Source organism: Theobroma umbraticum, unplaced genomic scaffold, assembly GCF_002168275.2.
Source record: "Theobroma umbraticum cultivar Fairchild unplaced genomic scaffold, ASM216827v3 scaffold_67.0, whole genome shotgun sequence".
Taxonomy (NCBI): domain Eukaryota; kingdom Viridiplantae; phylum Streptophyta; class Magnoliopsida; order Malvales; family Malvaceae; genus Theobroma; species Theobroma umbraticum.
In genome coordinates this window covers 7,876,193-7,877,941 of record NW_018397262.1, presented here as the reverse complement: position 1 = coordinate 7,877,941, position 1,749 = coordinate 7,876,193, and the positions used below count along the sequence as shown (strand labels likewise).

Here is a 1,749-nt window from a genome sequence, read left to right as displayed (position 1 = left end):
ATGCTGGTTATTTACTTCATTGTGGAATTGAGGTGATGGATCAGAATCCCGTCTAGGACTGGTAACTGCAGGTTCGCTAGGTCCAAGATCCTGCAAAGATAAACATAGATGAAGATAATCCAGAAACATTTAGTTATCCATCAGTGACATTCTGTTTATACGTCAAAGCCATTTACTGATAGAAGAGAAGGGCAAGGTATTGCTATTGTGCATATATTGCTGAAGACTAAAGTGCTGTTTTGTTTAGACACATACATATGCACCACTAGGTGTACTTGATGGAATTGACAAATCTTCATCATCATTAGGAGGGCCAGGAGTGGGCTTCCTTCCTTCTTTCAGAGCTTTCCTAATATCAGCAGCTTTCCAGGCTGCATACTTCTGTTTTTGCTCAAGCTGTTGAACAAAGTCATAAACGTTAAAACTAAATATAATGCCAATCACATGTTACAGTACAAATAAAGCATCAGCACCACAAAAGAAGAAATCAACATTAGAAGCACAAACATTTAATGTGAGTATAACCACTCGAAACTCACATCAGGCTGAAGAGGACCAAACTGGTTGATGATCTCAAAGAAAATGCTAGCAGCATAAAATGTCTTTGCTGTATTCCTGTACCAAGCTCCAAAAAATTAATCCTAAATCATTTATAGAGGCATCACAAAACTAAGTACAGTACAAAGGTCTAGTGCTGAAAATGACACAACTTTTCATAATTTAGAAGGTAACACAAATTATGATTAACCGAAACTAGAACACGACATTCAGCTCATTAAATGAGCTGAGTTTCATAAGTTTGTCATGCCTCCCAAAGGGTAAGCCGCAAAGGGAAGTCGCCAAAAAGGATTCAATAAAACAGCCATATATAAGAAAGAAGTTATACTTACAAGTCTGCTCGTCCAGCACGATCTTGTTTGTCTGCCTTGGCAAAGACATTCAAGGCAAATCCCTCTAGATGCAAATTATCTTCAGGCCCCAACTGCAACGACTTTTTATCCTGCAATACACCAATATCCTTAGACACTAATGAGGAGAGATTTATAGTTTCCATACAACAACGACATGCTAGAATAATCAATCCCATATCAATGATCAATACAAAACTGTAAGATTCTACCTGAACAGGGATCTGTTAACCAGAAAACAAAATTAATTTCCTTCTTCTGAAAGCAAACATTAATCACAAATGAAGAAAGAACCTCTAAACAATGTGAGGGCATTACAGGCAGCAGAAACATGGTATATAGTCTATGCTGCAAAGCGGATCCCAACAATTGTTTTCGCACATTAAGATTAAGCAACCAGGCAATTTAAACAGTAACCTGGAGCCTCAGTACTAGTGCAAATACACAATACAATAGCAATTCTAAGAAACCAAACTACGCCCAGTTGATTAAACAGCTACATGAACAACACCCATGTTCCAAAATCAAATCTTTTCATGTGAAACTCCATCAACCACTCATCGATAATATCTAAAATCAAAGATCAAGTTTTCTGAGAAAGTAAAATAGACCCACTTCATTAAACAGCTCAAACAACAATACCCATAATTCAAAATTATATATATATATATATATAATAAAAAAAGAGACCTTTTCAAGCTGATTCATGAGAGAAACAAGAAGGGCATTGGTGGTCTTGGTTCTCTCGCTGTTGGGTATCTTCAATCCTCTTTCCATTGCATATAACCGACCTTTCAAGCGTCAAAAAAACCAAACGATCTAATTAGCTTCCAAGAATAAA

The 1,749-nt window shown here is 36.7% G+C and overlaps 1 protein-coding gene across 1 annotated transcript in view; it reads right to left on the bottom strand.

The window, feature by feature from the left end:
• Positions 1–1,749, bottom strand: part of EXT-LIKE (hydroxyproline-rich glycoprotein family protein) — a 3,127-nt gene that overhangs the window by 449 nt on the left and 929 nt on the right. The window contains exons 2-6 of the mRNA XM_021431725.1: positions 1,599–1,699; positions 891–1,000; positions 540–615; positions 256–396; positions 5–90 (exon numbers count right to left, since the gene is read on the bottom strand). Of these exons, the coding sequence (XP_021287400.1) occupies positions 5–90; positions 256–396; positions 540–615; positions 891–1,000; positions 1,599–1,699 (514 nt within the window). The remainder of the gene's footprint in view (positions 1–4; positions 91–255; positions 397–539; positions 616–890; positions 1,001–1,598; positions 1,700–1,749) is intronic.